Source organism: Drosophila simulans, chromosome 2R, assembly GCF_016746395.2.
Source record: "Drosophila simulans strain w501 chromosome 2R, Prin_Dsim_3.1, whole genome shotgun sequence".
NCBI classification, from domain to species: domain Eukaryota; kingdom Metazoa; phylum Arthropoda; class Insecta; order Diptera; family Drosophilidae; genus Drosophila; species Drosophila simulans.
Window position 1 is genome coordinate 18,262,479 of NC_052521.2, and position 13,451 is coordinate 18,275,929.

Below are 13,451 nucleotides of genomic sequence, written 5' to 3' on the forward strand. Positions count from 1 at the left end.
CCTTTGAATTAAACAAATCCAATTCACTAGTTTGATATCAACTCTATTGCAGGCAAAATTGGTTCAAGTAGAGATGTGCGGCGACAAACAACAAAAATTATTTGTTTTTAATTTGTATATTTGCTTTGAGTTAAATTCAGTTACGAAAACTTACCTACGACAAAAGCTAACATAGACAACTCATCGCTTACGTTATGTATAGGGCCAAATAATGGAACAGCAAAATCGGAAACAGAAATTGGCAATTGGAAAGTGGAAATGACACGCGCGACGCAGTGCGGCATTGGAAAGGTTTGACCTCGGATCGTAATCGTAGTATCGGAGCACAGAAACAGAGCAATAGAGTTCAAGGAGATACCAACTAATCGTAATCGTACTTCACACATAATACACAATCACTTGGGCTTGGAGCCCAAACGCCTAGTTGGACTGCTGCTGCTGCTGGCCTTGCTGCTGCTGCGGCGGCTGTCCCTGACTGAAGTAGGGTGCGGTGTTTGGCGTGAGCAGCGTGTGACAGATATCACAGACTCGGGCCACTCGCTTCCGTGGTCCAGATGGCACCGTTTTCGTTAGACACTTATCGCAGTAGATGTGGCCGCAGTGCCGGCAATGGATCTTGCGCACCATGACCGTGAAGTAGGAATTGCACGTGGGACAGTTGTTCACATCGTCGTCGTCCTGCCAGCGCACCTCCGTGTCGGCATGCCGCAGCTCCTCCAACGACATCTGTGGCACAACACAATGTAATTAATTAAGTGAATAAACCATATATTTTTATATCGCACTCACCTGAAGCGTTTGAGATAGTTTGACAAAGTCCTTTTGAACAGTCTCCATGGTGGACAGTTCCTCCTGTAGCGTTTTTATCTTCGTCTTGTAGTCCGCATTTGTTTTGGCGTACTTTTCCTGTAATGTGAACCGGTTAGCGAGGAATCAAGTGTGGCAACAAAATATGATAGCTTACATTGGCCTCTTGCAGCTCAATGATCTCCACGCGACACTCGGAGAGCTGCTTGTTCAGCTCAGCCTCTTTGCGCTCCAGTTGGGTTTTGGTAGTCTCGTACGCTTGTACCGTGACCAAGTGTTCCGTCACCCGATCCCTGGAAATTCGTTTAAAACGTGAGCCAAAGTGAACACTACCATCGACGAGAGGTTGTAACTTACTGCAGTGACTTAATATCTAGTTGCATTTTGCGCTTGTAGGCCCGCCGTTCGTTGTTGCTCTCCTCCAGCTGGGCCCGCAAGATCTGAATCTCATCTTCAGTGCTGGTGCACTTCTGTCGCTCGTATTCGCTGCTGACGCGCGCTTGGATCAGCTCGCTTTGCTGTCGCAGTATCAGCTCCTGGAGCTCGACGACCGTGTTGGGCAGATTGATATATTGGTTGTCGATCTCCTCGGACGTTGCCAAATAGCGACCGGACAGAAAGTCGTTGTCCGCCTGCAGCGTCTCCAGTTGCTTGTTGACCCGCTCTCGGTCGTCAGAGACGCGCTGAATCTGCTTTATGACCTCGTCCTTGGTCTCGAGAAACTTCTGCTGCATATCCAGCAGTCGCTGCTCGTTGGTTTTGGCCTGGTCACGCAGGCTTTGTACTTCGCTTTTGTGGGCCTCCCGCTTTTCTTGCCACTGGTCCTCCAGATCCTTACGCAACGCCGCCTCCTTAACCAGTGTCTCCCGGGACTCCACCAGCTGCTTTTGCAGCAGATCCACCTGTTTCTGCTGTTTGTTTATATGGGCACCCAGCTCTTCGGTCTTCTTTTCTGCCAAGCTGCACGACTCGCAGGCGCTCTCGGCAACGTCCATGGACGTGGACTTGTGCAGGGCGGATTCATCGGACGCCGACTTGGCCTGCAGTTGCTCGTCCTGTTCTCGCAGCTTCACTTTCAGTGCCTTCATCTCCTCCTGAAGCTGCTCGACGATTGAGTGCATCATCTCCGCCTCCTCGGGGGCCTGTAAATAAGTTCAGTTAATTTGATAATTGAAAGATTAGTCCCAGAAACATACGTATTGCTTGCCATTGCCCTTGCTCGATGCCCGGGTGTCCTCGTCCTGCTGAAAGCTGCTGTTCAGGGAGTCGGTGCCCAGTTTACGCACAGAACCTAGTGTCTTCTTGACCTGATTAAGCACCTGCGGCGCTATTCCGCCAGATGACTCGGCCTGCGGTTGTTGAGCCATCGTCTGCTGATGAATCTGCTGGTACTTGCCCATCTCTAGCCTGAGTCGTTCCACCTCGCCTTTGTAGTGCGCGGACTCCTCGATGGTGTCCTGCACCAGCTGCTGCAGCGAGGAGATCTCCTCCTGCGCCTTGAGGTCCCTCAGCTGCAGCTCGTTCTGCGACTTAAGGTCCGCCACCATTAGGTGTGTCTTCAGCTCGTCCAGCTCCGCCTGCAACTGCCGTCGCTCCTGCTGGCTCTGGCTGACCTCCGCCTCCTTCTGGATGTACAGCTCCCGCATCTTCGCCCGCTGCGTGTTGAACTCGTTTTGCATTTTGCGCATCTCATTCTGCAGGTGACTGAGTTTGTGCTGGCTGGTCGCGTCATCCTCACCTGCCGTTAGAGTTATGGGTTAGTTATCGGCTTTTCAGGCCTCTTGTGCTGCTGCCTTACCATTGGTCAGGTCCGTGGGTTCCCTGGCCTCCGACCGGGTCTCGTTTTCTTCCATTTTCTATATTGTGTGATGGCCAATTTATTAGTTTATATGTACATATGTGAGCGCACCAATTAGAACATATACATTTGAGTGATTTCCAACACTACTCTGGGTGTTACCATATTTGAGTTATACCGATAGTTAATACTTAAGTATTGCTTGACAATGCCGTTAAAAAAGGTTTATTTTTAAATCGAATTTTATAGTTTTCTATAGAAGAATAGAAAGTTACTTACAGATGTTGGTAAAATAGTTTTCTTTCGCTAATTTACCAAACGTAGTCTAATTCTGTCCTTTTAATGTATCCGTGAATCCTTTCTGAATCCTTTAAAAACACTTCTTTGAATAGTCCTTTTAAATCTAAAATGTAGATATTCCTAGAATTTTTGTTATCATCAACCCATGAACTATAATTAGAAAAAGAAAACAAATGGGTAAAGAATATAAATAAACAATACAATATTATTTATATTTGGATAATGTGTATAAATATATTAAATGCATTTTAATCGTTCTCAATTATTTAAAATCTTCTTAAGCATTTCCGAGAAAGTGCTTCAACATTTGTGTGTAAGCAAAATGACAACGGCAGAAAATATTAGACACAATTCTATGAAAAGGTAAATGACTGCCAAACATGAATGACTAACACCGTCCCTTCTTTTAATTTTATGCAAATTATTAAGCGCCAGAAAGCGAGAAAACGCTAAGAACTGATAAATTATGAGGGGAAAATGGATACTTCAATAATGCCTACAAAGCTAATGAGAAAACATATTTAAATATAACAATATAGCAAACTATTTGAGATAACAAAACTACGCGTTAACCAGAACAAAACTTGATTTCAGAATTTCGGCATCTGCTGAGGAAGCCGAAAACATGAGTAATTATAAAATTATCATGGTGGTACACTACCAAAAATTGGAAAACATTTTAGTCGACAGGTACAAAATAATTGATACGATGTAACTTAGGTTAGCTACAAACATTTGTTAACTTCCTTATGGCCAATAATATTATTTTAATCATAGCATTAAGTACATAGACCATTTTTGTTCGGCAGTGTACGCTGAGATCCGTTGGGTCTTCTGGGTCTTGGACTTGTTGGAAGGCTTGTGAGCTCATGACTTTCGATGTCGTCATAGTCGGCAGCCGGAGATTCGTGGCCGATACAAATACTACAGCATTATGCCCAGCGACAACAGCAGCGATGTTGGCCAAAATATTTGGCGTCTGTTCAGTTCGCATTGGATTCAGGAACGAGGCGGTCGGAAGCGGGAAAAAAAAGTACGCGAAGAAATAAATGCGCGGCGCCTTGGAATCGCGACGGCATTTCTACTTATAAACTTAAAAATAATACAAATATATAAGTACTACCGCCAAGATATATGTATGTGAACGGAACTTGAATAATGACCACAAAGTGCCCAATGTTTTGAGTTCCTGTGAATATCAATTAGAGATCAAAATTGCAAAGCGAATCCATATAGATTCCCGGATATACCAAACAACCGACCATGTCGCAAACCCAGAGCATAACACCCATTCCCAGCACTCCGCCGCCCTCGCGGCGTGCCAATCGACCGCCCAGGATCAACATCCACAACCTGACCAGCGGATCGGCCATGAGTCAGGCATCGATGCCACCCAGTGCCCAGCCACCCTACACGGCACAAACGAACTTCACGGGCAATGGAACACAGGGACCCTACTGGCCACCAATGGCCAATCCCTTCGGATACGGCAACTTCATGACCAAGGGCTACGAGGGCTTCCTGGATATCACAAAGTCGGGCTTGAGCTTCGGCGAGAAGATGACCTTTGGCATGTACAAGTGGTCGCGCCGGTGGTTCACCCACATCTTCCTCATCCTCATCCTGGCACTATACAACATCGGCGGTGCCGTTGTATTCCGCACAATCGAAGGTGAGATCCATGACCCAGAACATCCAGCTTCTATTGATCAATTTGCTTATCAACTGTCTGAAGATAAAGTGCTTCCATTAGCTGGAGAGAGACAGTTTCATTAGGTTATAGCCGAAAAGGTTAAGATATCCAAGATATCCGGAATGAAGAAGTGCACTGATTGAGTTTGTTTGCTTATCAAGCTCTTCGGAAATTGTTTGGAAAATAGTAAACAGTTCAGTTGCCAGCCATTCAAATAAATACACCTGCGCTGTATTGTAATCGTAAAAACATCCCCATCAATTTGGCAGACGACTGATTTCGGTATCCGAGTTCATAGAACACTCAAAAAAACAAGCACTTATTTCAGTATTTAAATGGAATTTTATTGAGTTTAAAAAACAAAGTTAGGCAGCTGGGTCTTTTGAACTATGTCTTCAATTTGATTTGAAGTAAAGATATGTTATATTTCTTGGCTTAAATGTTTTCGATATCATTTGGAATATTGAAACTACAATTTTGTTATTAGTGTAGGCACACAGATACACCTATTTTTTGAATGAATCACATCTGCGAGGGGAACAATCTGTCGTGTAAACAACCAAGACGTCCAGTTGCAGATGATTAACGGGCGGATGGAGGAGTACCGGATCAGGGGCTGCTCCATGGGCTAGGCGCTCCAATGGAAAACTTCTGAATCCAAAGCACCAAATTCCTTTTATTCAAGTTCAAATTCTTTCCTTTCAGTTCGTCATGCAAATCAGGAAAAGCTGGTGGTGCAGGATCAGCAAAAGAGTTTCTTCAACGAAATGCGTCAGGTTTCCGGCGATTTGAGCGGGGTAAGACCTAATAGGGATATATAGTCACGCCAAGATAATTAATCACTTTGTGTTAATCAATCATTTTCAGTTGAGCAAACTTGAATTCGAGGGTCAGGTGCTGCGCATCATGAACACGTATCCCACGGTGGTGCAATCACTGTTGCGATCCGGAATGGTCGACAATACGGATCCGTGGTCCTTCTGGGATGCCATGGTCTACTCTGCCACGATTTACACGACCATAGGTGAGTAGAGCTAGAAGATTCCTTCTCCATCTTGCCAAATTTCGGTGGCATCCAAGTGTATTGCCAGTGCAAAGACTCCCACGCAGATAAGATATATTATATATATGTACACATATCAGTTCTTAGGACGCAAGATGGTCTATTTATGTATGTTGTGTTTTCTTCATTATTAAGCCAACGAAATTTTTGTGACACAAAAGATGGAAATAGTTTTAGATATTTTTGCGTTCGTCGGCATTTGTGAGATAAAAAATTCGTGCCTCTTTGCGTGCAGACAGTTATGAGATTTCTCAAGAGGATTCCAAATTCCTTGGAATTCCTGTCACTTTTCGCAATTGTGACTTGTAAACACACGAAAGAATTTCCCCGAATTATCACTATACACATTCTCGATTAAATTGGTTTTTCATTTCACTTTTAATTGCAAAAGACTTTTCACGACCATAAACATGCCATGAAAATGGAAATCATTTCGACCGAACAAATCGTTTGAGGTGCATCATTTAATCATAATTTAAGTGATTGTTATTTTTTAAGAATTTATGTTTCACATTTGTGATGCGGTTAGTTAATTGCTTGATAGCCCTCTTTTTATTCGATTGTCTCGCTTTCGGGATTTGTTCTAAAATTAATGTTTGGCGCGCCGACTTGTTAAGACAAATGGAAATTTGGTGAGCGTTTTTTTTTTTTTGGCAAATAAATTCTGGCCATTCGTCGCCACTTTTGACAAGTTTTTCCCAGCGGCCAAAAAGTGCGAAATTCGAATAAATCCGCCAGTGTGGAAAACTTTGCACCCACATCAGCGAAAAGCAATTAACACAAATTGCCAAATTATTGCCACAATGCGACGACACAATTTGCTGCCTTGTAAACAGGATGGCGAATTGTGCTGAGTGCTGAGTGCATTCAGTATAATCAACTTGTCAAAATTGGCACAGATATGTATAAACAAAACCTCAATGGGATTTTCTTTATGATCTAGCACTTAATTTGAAATCGAGAGTCTGCGGTGACTCACCTGAGCATTTAAATTTAAGCTCACTATATTTAGTGTGCAGCTAATTTAAGCACAAGATGACACAAAAATATTACACAATTCACCATAAAATATATGTATTGAGTGACTTGTAAGATATACAGATAATGTATCTTGTTAATTACTGGTTTCTATTGATTTATCAGATCGATAAACCGGAAAACACTTCATGATCCCCATGCGAAATCATAAAACTGTTGCTGCTGCGATTAAAATAACGCTTACTAAAATCATTCTATGGCCGACAATTTTATAAAAATGGTGCATGCCCAAATGGAAAACAAATCGCGAAGGCAATTCGGAAATGTTGAATGAAATTGCCGGGAATAAACAAATACGAAAAATCGCAGCGAAATTCCATAAAAGCGAATACGATCCGTCATCAACTTTTCAGGGGTGTGGGGATCACAAAGGGGCTACGGAAAGTATCTGATGAAAATTATACAAAACATTTAATTTATTCGTATTTTGAGAGTGCAGAAATGCTCTAAGCCCATAATGACGTCAGTGGGGCATAAAGATAAAATATGAGAAGCCAAAAAGAAATTATTTTCGATTTTTGGCACATATAATTACACAAAAGTTTCTTCGTTTCGAGAAGGGAACAGCTGCAAATTTAACAAATTATATGCATGAATCGAACGGCGATTGGAAAGCGGAAGGAAACCCCCATACCAAACAGTATTGGGCATTTTAAACAAACCTCGAAGAATTCATAAAATTTCAAGGGAATTCGGATGAGTGCGATTCCCTCATAAAGTGGATACATTATTGATACCCAAATCCAAGACGATCAACCATTTCATAGCTTCTACTCTGCTCTATAAATCATTGTGGTCTAATCAGATGTATTATTTTCACACAAAACCATTTTTCGTGATAAACCACTATCTTCTTAATAAGTGAGCAAATGTTTGACATCCTATTGTTAATTAACTGTCTTTACAAATGATAAAATATCACTTAAACTTCAATTAACTTTTTCTTCGCCAAACAATAACTTCTACAAATCAGTACCAGAAGTTATGCTCTGCTATATGTTTTCAGTTAAACATGATGTAAATTTGTAGGAAATTTATTTTAGTATCATTTATGGTACAATATTCGATTGGTTGGTCAGCGAACAATACCCAAATGATAAGGTTTTGCTTAAAAACTATTTGGACATGTACAATAATTGAATTGTACACTTCTTTAAATGTTTTGATTAGGATCTGATACAGAAAACTACCACCGACCCCGACCACCACCGCCGCCGCCGCCGCCGCCGCCGCCGCCTCCTCGTCCTCTGTTAAAACCGCCGCCGCCGCCGCCGCCGCCACCTCCTCCTCGACCAGCTCCTCCTCGGAATCCGCCTCCGCCTCGTCCGCCGCCACCACCGCGACCACCTGTTGATAAACACAAGTTAGGACTTTAGGTTGCACTCATGAAATTTACTATCTTACCTCCTCCGCGGCCGCCACCTCGGCCTCCAAATCCGCCACCGCCGCCTCCGCCTCGGTTATTTGTGAAGGCTTTCTTGGCGCCTTTTGGTTGTGGGGGTTTCGGCAGGAACCTGGCGATGGGTAACAGCTTTCCAGGGTCGATATACAGTTTCTGATTTGGCTTGAAGCTGTTGGCGTAGACGTTGTCCGACAGCTTGATGGACACGCTGTAGTCCCGAACTGTTCCAAAGATCTCGTCGATTTTGCCTACTTGCTCCTTGTTTTCAAGGAAAATGGGCGCGTTGAAGTAGGGAACATCCTGAATATCAACTTTGCACACGAGGTCGTTTTGGCAGGAGTAAACGAAGTCGCCCAATGGGATGACTCTCTCCGGTGGACCTACAATTACAAAAATAAGATATATAATTAAAGTGGGAATGGAAATGAATATTTGGCAATTTGCCTGAACATAGCAAGCATTTAAGACAGCGTATACCTAGAAGAGACTTCCAGATGTGTTTTTGGCAAATATATTTATATATATAGCCCATGATTATAGCCTACAACGGCTTGGCTATTCAACATTTAAATGAACAACGTGGTTATTCTAGTTCTATTCGTACAGGCTGTATTAAATGAGTGTTTTCTCTGACAAAGTTTGCCTTAGTTCATAGGCTAGCTTAGTTCAGTTAGCTAGTCATAGGGATATTTGGTGAATTCCATTCACTTACCAGAGTCGAAGGCTCCACGGCCGCCACCACGTCCACCGCCTCCACGGCCGAATCCGCCGCCACCTCCGCGTCCGCCACCACCACCGCGTCCACCGCCACCTCCTCCAAATCCTCGTCCGCCGCCGCCTCCTCCGAAGCCTCTTCCGCCGCCGCCTCCGCCGCCACGAGGTTTACCAAATCCCATTTTCAAATATTATTAAAATTGAACGCGAAAACACGTGCGCGTTCCGATCAACCAAAATATTTAGAGACGGACGAAATTCGAATTTCGTTATCGACTTATCGATAGGCATGGCCATGTGATTCAGTATATTCGTTTCGATATTATACGGTCACACCAAGCCTAATGGGCGCACTTTTTGAACGTTTTTTTTTTTTCAATCAAATTATTTAAACTATTTTGAACAATCGACTTAGAAATAACCCTTTTTTCTTAATTTTGTAAATGTTAATTTTGTATGATATGTTTTTAAAAACAAAGTTATTTTATGTACTAAAGAATAGTATTAATGAAGATATATATGTTGACATCGTTTAACTAACACAAATTCCTGGTGCTTTTTTATAAGCACTAAATATTCACTAAGAGAACATAAAACAATGAGTAAGAGAGAATCATCAAAAACATCATCAGATGCATTATATATATATGTATATATAGATATCCACAGGCGAACAGCTGTTGAGACATCTACCAAAAATATAGACAACCTAAGTGAAAATGAAAATTTGAATTTTCTCCAACTGCTGAGAGCAGTTGGATGCCAGCCGTGGTCGAGGAAGCGAGAAATAGAAGCTAAATCTATTGGATCGTGTCGCGACGTCGCAAGAAGCAGATACATAAATTTCTATACGCAAATAGATAATATAGCGAAAAAATTTAGAAAATTCTCGGACAAGTGCAGACTTTTAAAGTTTCAGAAAGTGCGGAATACATACACATAATACGAAATTGCAATCGAAAGTGATATAATTACCCGAGGCATATTTTCATATGTGGAATATGAACGCCTCGTTGGGCAGTTAAAAATAGATTAATAGATGGCTAAATGACGAGCACGAGCACAAAGATAGATCGCGAAAGTAGCACACGACTGCGGCTGGACAAGATGGAGCAGCCGATGGACGCCAGGCAGCAGCAGCGCCATCGGAGGCGACTGGGTCGCAGTCACCGGGAGCCGACGCCCGTCACTGGAGATGCCCTGCCCCAGGACGATGCCAGTCCGGATGCTCTGCCGGATCCGTCACCTCAGATGGTGCGCATGCAGATCAGGCCACCCGGCTCCATGTCCGCCCACGAGAGCAAGATCCTACGAAAGCGGGACAAGTCCTTCGCCAGCTCCTCGGCGCGCAGTCAATCGCAGCCACGGGAGGCGGAGAAGCTGAGTAGTCCGGATGCCAATCATCTGATCAAGCATCGCAGCCTCTCCTCGCCGCGACAGAAGGAGGAGTCCAGCGAGAGCGAGCTGACCACCGGCAGCAGCAGTCAGCAGCAGAGGCCCATTCCCAATCTTGGCCAGACACAGGATACGCTAACCAGACTGGAGCAGAATCTGCAGCGCTTCGAGGACGAACGACGACGTTTCGAGGCCGAGAAGCGGCTCTTTGAGCGCGAGAAGCGGGAGCACAAGATGCGTCATCGCCAGCAGCTGGACAACGAGGAGCGCAAGCGCCTCCTGCAGAGCTACCGCAAGCTCAGCGATCGCATCCAGCTGCCGCAGGACGAGGAGGAACGGCGCCGCCTCATCCACAGCCTGCGTCTGCAGCGACACGAGGCGCCCAAGACTAGGGGTCGCAATCGAAGTAGCGGCTACGATGAATCCTCCACCCAGTTCAGCTCCTCCGATGCCGATGCGGCGGAGGAGACCCTCCCGCGGCCACGAGCACCTAAGATTCCCCAGGGCTTTGTGGCAGCCCCGATCCGCGGAGCACCTCCACCGCCGCCATCGGCGTCGGCAGCTCCAAAACCACCGGAAAGGCTCTCCGTGAGTCGCAACAACTCCCTTTCGCCCGTTAGACCCCAGCGACGATCCAAGACTCCGGAGCAACGGGAGGAGATCCTCCGGAAGCACGAGTACTTGGAGGTGGGTGAGTCCAGAGACGAGGTGATAAAGCCACGCATCTCGGAGGCAGAACAGCAGTCGGAGCTGATGCAAAAGTACATGGAGGCAGCTGAAAGGGCGGCAAAAGCGGAGGCTGCCCTGGCGGAGCAAATCCTGACGGCGGAGGGAGTGCGTCGCAGCCACAGCTTGAGGTTAGCCGATAAGGAAGAGAAGCCTCAAAAGCGCAGCTCCAGTTTGGAGCGTCCCCTTAGACCCAAGCGATCGGGCAGTTTGGAAAGGAAGGAACAGGTAGCTCAAGACCTCCTTGAAGGTACTACTCCAAATGAACCTGATTCGGAACCGAAATCCCTCGGGGATCCAGCCTTGTTGCCAGAGGAACCCAGCTCAGAAGCAAAACCCAAAGTTACCTTATGGCAGCGGCTGAAAAATCTGTTTATACGAAAGAAGAAGATCCAGGCAAAGGGCGAAGATGTCACAGATCTCTCCACAGAATTGCATCCGGAGAAGTTGGCCTCCAGGGGTCTACTGTACAGCCTCAGCCTAGAAGCCCGTCATGAATGGAGACGCCTCAAGCTGGACTATCCCCAAAAGGTGGAGGAACTGCGTCAGCTGCGTAACAGATGCATTGCCTATCTCATCTGCATGGCTATGCTTCTGGGATTTGGAGGACTCCTGTTCCGGTACACGGAAGGAGCCGCGGAGAATATATACAAGTGCGAGGTGCGCAAGGTGAAGCGGGATTTCATAGACAGGCTGTGGGACGTCAGCCACAACATGAGGTAGTACCAATGGTACCAAGTGGTAGCCCAGTGGTAGCCCAGTTCAGTGAGTGATTAATTTGTATCTTTGCCAGAGAGGAGGACTGGAAGTCTCTTGCCCGCCAGAAGCTGCGCAGCTTCGAGGATGAACTGAATAATTTAGCCGAATTGGGACTACGCCGCTATCCGGGCCAAAAGTCCTGGAACTTTGTCAATTGCTTCATCTTCTGTTGGACCGTAATCACAACCATAGGTAATGGGTTACAATGGACCCATAACCATCAAAAATTCCTAAATCCTTTCGTTTGTTCTTATGCTAAGATATACATATAAGCATATTTCCATGTTAGGTAGTTTCTTAGTTAGTTAGTTATACTTAACTTATTAACCCCCTTGCCTTCTTCTCTTCCTTTCCAGGTTACGGCCACATCACTCCAAAGACGGGCATGGGTCGATCCTTGACCATAGTCTACGCCATCATCGGCATCCCCATGTTCCTGATCGTGCTGGCCGATCTGGGCAAGCTATTCACGCGCTGCGTCAAGTTCCTGTGGGTATATGTGCGACGGATGTACTACACGCGCTCCTGTCGCCGGATACGGAAGCAGCAGCAGATCCGGAGCGCCATGACAGGCTTCAACACCATGTACGACATGGCCATCCGCAGGCCGAGCATGTTCTTCGGCAACTCTGGACCAGATAACGACGAGGAGTCGCAGGCGGATGCCGAGGCCGCAAGATCGGTGGGCACCTCGCACCCGGAGACACCCACATCGCCGTATCCAGAGACCTTCGAGGTGGACGACGAGTTCAATTTGCCAGTGTCGGTGGCCTCGCTGCTGCTCATTACGTACATCCTTCTAGGATCCTTCGGCTTTCTAATGATGGAGCCCAGTTGGACTCCACTGGACGCCTTCTACTACGTGTTCATTTCAATGTCCACAATTGGCTTCGGCGACCTGGTGCCCAGTAATCCCTTCTACGTAATGGTCAGCATGATCTATCTGATGTTCGGCCTGGCCCTGACCTCCATGTTCATCAATGTGGTGCAGATCAAGCTGAGCGATCACTTCAAAATGGCCAGCGCCAAGGTGGGCGCCACCATTGGCATGAACATGACCAGCGAGCTTGGTGATGAGGGCGGCTCCCAGGTTAAGACTCCCTCCGAGCTGGCCTCGGTGCACGGTTCGCGACTGGACAGGATCGAGGAGGATGGCCAGGAGGCGAATGGCAATGGCCACTCCCCAGTGCCACCGCTCACCTCGATCCTGCGCGCACCGCGTCCTCTATCGCCAGCATCCAATGGCGTGGATGCTAATGGAGTTGGAGCCGATGCTGTTGGAGCTGGGGATGTCACTCCGCCACCTCTGCTGCCCAGGCGTCAGGTTGCCGTGGATCCCCAGCCGCCGGCGGAGGGGGAGAACAAGAAGAAGAAAAAGCACAGGTTTTTCTAGAACCCCTGGGATCTTCCGCCTCCAAGATGCCCAAAAAAACAACGACAAAGTTAACGTGTAAGAAACCTCAAAAATGACAAGGCAATTTCAATCGAATTTACCGGAACGCTCTTCTGCGCAAAACTCTATATATTCATTTATTTGTTATTTAATTTTACTCACCATCATCGTAGCATAAGTCTAATGTTAATGAAATAAAGCGCGCGAGTTGACAACGCAAATGATTGTTTTAAATTTGGGAATCCTTAGCTTAAGGATATTTTGAATAATGCAAATCATAAAGTGACATGATTTTTCAACACTCCATTATCCTGTCGTCCTGTTATCCGCGTGGATTGTTGCTCAATCCGGAATAAAATTGCC

At 45.8% G+C, this 13,451-nt stretch overlaps 3 protein-coding genes across 4 annotated transcripts; 1 reads left to right on the forward strand and 2 right to left on the reverse strand.

The window, feature by feature from the left end:
* Positions 1–100: 100 nt before the first annotated feature.
* On the reverse strand, positions 101–2,763 carry LOC6735485 (rab GTPase-binding effector protein 1). Its single transcript, XM_002082388.4, has 6 exons — positions 2,606–2,763; positions 2,004–2,545; positions 1,165–1,949; positions 965–1,100; positions 790–906; positions 101–726 (listed from the first exon to the last, which is right to left on the reverse strand). The coding sequence occupies exons 1-6, from the start codon at positions 2,658–2,660 to the stop codon at positions 421–423; spliced, it is 1,941 nt and encodes a 646-aa protein (XP_002082424.1). The 5' UTR covers positions 2,661–2,763; the 3' UTR covers positions 101–420.
* A 1,070-nt stretch (positions 2,764–3,833) lies between these two features.
* LOC6735486 (TWiK family of potassium channels protein 7) lies at positions 3,834–13,309 on the forward strand. 2 transcript variants are annotated; one of them, XM_016168621.3, is made up of 4 exons: positions 3,834–4,577; positions 5,304–5,395; positions 5,466–5,622; positions 12,052–13,309. In XM_016168621.3, exons 1-4 carry the CDS (start codon positions 4,169–4,171, stop codon positions 13,086–13,088), a joined length of 1,695 nt encoding a protein of 564 aa, XP_016028824.1. In that variant the 5' UTR covers positions 3,834–4,168; the 3' UTR covers positions 13,089–13,309. The 2 variants fall into 2 exon arrangements, with proteins under 2 accessions (XP_016028824.1, XP_039147228.1); XM_039291294.2 differs by lacking the exons at positions 3,834–4,577; positions 5,304–5,395; positions 5,466–5,622 and adding exons at positions 9,471–11,655; positions 11,730–11,887.
* LOC6735487 (probable H/ACA ribonucleoprotein complex subunit 1) lies at positions 7,718–9,090 on the reverse strand. The gene is made up of 3 exons (XM_002082390.4): positions 8,814–9,090; positions 8,104–8,481; positions 7,718–8,046 (listed from the first exon to the last, which is right to left on the reverse strand). The coding sequence occupies exons 1-3, from the start codon at positions 8,995–8,997 to the stop codon at positions 7,886–7,888; spliced, it is 723 nt and encodes a 240-aa protein (XP_002082426.1). The 5' UTR covers positions 8,998–9,090; the 3' UTR covers positions 7,718–7,885.
* Positions 13,310–13,451: the final 142 nt, after the last annotated feature.